Source organism: Austrofundulus limnaeus, unplaced genomic scaffold, assembly GCF_001266775.1.
Source record: "Austrofundulus limnaeus strain Quisiro unplaced genomic scaffold, Austrofundulus_limnaeus-1.0 Scaffold562, whole genome shotgun sequence".
NCBI lineage: Eukaryota > Metazoa > Chordata > Actinopteri > Cyprinodontiformes > Rivulidae > Austrofundulus > Austrofundulus limnaeus.
In genome coordinates, this window is record NW_013952964.1 from 303,002 (window position 1) to 305,231 (window position 2,230).

At 48.3% G+C, this 2,230-nt stretch overlaps 1 protein-coding gene across 1 annotated transcript in view; it reads left to right on the forward strand.

Moving 5' to 3' along the window:
* The window catches only part of fat2 (FAT atypical cadherin 2), a gene marked incomplete in the record, with an annotated part of 140,869 nt that overhangs the window by 107,872 nt on the left and 30,767 nt on the right, over positions 1-2,230 (forward strand). The window contains 2 exon segments of the mRNA XM_014026517.1: positions 1,122-1,722; positions 1,796-1,996. Coding sequence (XP_013881971.1) covers positions 1,122-1,722; positions 1,796-1,996 — 802 coding nt within the window.

Genomic DNA, 2,230 nt, shown 5'->3' on the forward strand with positions numbered 1-2,230 from the left:
GGAAAAAAAACGACGCATCAACTATTAAATTATCTACATTTTTATTAGTCGACTAATAGCGGCAGCCCTGCTTTGAAGGGAGATCATTGTCTCATGGTTGGAGCTGCTCCAGATTCTCAGCACACAACGATTCTGTTTGTTTCCTCTCATGTTAGCAGCTCTGACAGCAGAGCTCAGTCTGCAGCAGGATTATGCTTCTCATTCTGAGACAACTTCAGAAAATTTACAGATTTGTTTAGAAAATGAAGCGAACGGAACGAGGATTTGGATCTGTGTGAAATGAGACATTCAGCAGCGTCAATCGTGCGTTAAACGGAGCAAAAACAAAACAAAGGGCTTCAAATGAAGGTGACAAGAACAAGGTGAAAGCCGAGTGTAATGGAATGATATTTATTGATCTGTTCTTATTTAGGTCCGGTTATAAGATATTCAACAGACCTGATGACATCAGCTTTACTGTGTTTTACTCTGTTCTAGGACTAGATGTAATCTATAAAATTACAATGACTCCTGTCATTGTAATTTATCTGTTATTATTCTTTTCATTTGGCCTCGGCGCCTGAGAGTGACATCATGATCTGATCTGTAGCTTAAACAGTATATAAAGTAAGCCATTAGAGCTGTCTGTTAGCATAGATCTTAACATGGCTCTGTGTTAATTTCTGTTCTTGTTTATTGCTGTAAACATCCTCAGTTGATCATTCTACAAAGCGCTCTTATTCTTTGAATCACGTATTTCTGTCCTTGTTAAATAGACATGTCCACGACAACCTGGCGTCACGAACAAGATTTCCACAACACAGAGACAGWTGAGGGAATGTAGATTGTCAACATTCATGCCAACATTTTAGATCTTCTGTTGAAAAAACTGTTTTTCTTAAAGGGATCCACGGTTACTTGTAACATTAGACTTTGATTTGATAAATAAATATATATATATGTCATAAAACTGTCAGCTGCCCAAYCTGGACATTTAAATCAGAAACAGGTCGTTTTTGTTGCTCCACTGAAAAATGTTTTGGATTAAGTTGAGCTGAAGTGTTTTACTCATCATAATCAAAGTGTTTGTTTCTTATTTGAATAAAAGTTGAATTTGTTCAAAGAAAACGTTTATTTTTCAGGTGACAGACAGCGGTCTCTCTCCTCGCTCGTCCATCTGCGTGGTCAACATTAACGTCACCGAGCAGAGCAGGTACCCTCCCAGCGTCGTGCCCTTAGAGGTTTTCATCACCACGGCTGGAGGACTGTTTGCAAATCGGGTCRTAGGCCGACTCCACGCCTCGGACCAGGACCTGCAGGACACCCTGACCTACAAACTGGTGTCAGAACACCCCGCCGGGGAGAGGTTCTCCATCGACCCGAACGACGGTAGGATCTGGGCGGACGAGCACCTGGAGGCTGGCTCGTACGCTCTGAACGTCAGCGTGAGCGACGGGAAGTTCAGCGTCTGGGCCGGGGTCAGGGTTCACGTGTGGGCGGCGGACCAGAGGGTTCTGGACTCTGGTCTGACCCTGCGGCTGGACGGGATGTCACCTGAGGAGTTCCTGGGCGATTACTGGAGAGGCCTTCAGCGCCAACTGGCCCAGGATCTGAGTCTGCCCAGACAGGAGATCCACCTGGCCAGCCTGCAGCAGCCGCCCGACACCCAGATCCTGGAGGTCCTGCTGGTCTGGAGGCCTCAAGATCGGACCCACCAGGCCCTGCCGACAAGCAAACTCTCAGGTGAGCTGTCGACACGGTCACTTGTTCACACGTTCAGCCCTCACGCAAACTGAAACCGATCTCTTCGATGCAGGGATTCTGTCGAACGTCGAGGACTCTCTGAGCCTCAGGATCCTGGGCGTGAGCCACGATGGGTGCGTGGGCGCCGGCTGCCCGCCACGGGGCTGCAGGAACGCCGTGATGCTGTCAGGAGAGAGACTCAACCATTTCACCACAGCCAGGGCCGGTTACATCAACCCACAGCACGCCTGGGAGAGTGTCTGCAGCTGCAACGGTACCTCAGTGTGTGTGTGTGTGTGTGTGTGTGTGTGTGTGTGTGGACGGGTTTTTCCTACAACGTGGGGTATTTTCTACAAAAAAAGCAGCCAGGTGGGGACCGAAGTGAATTGTGGGGAACAATGTCAGGTCCCCACGGGTCCAAATGCATGTTAAGGGCTCGACATACGGGCAGCGACAAACTACAGCGATCAACGGCTGTCATCGCAGCCAGGGTGAAACCCGACACACG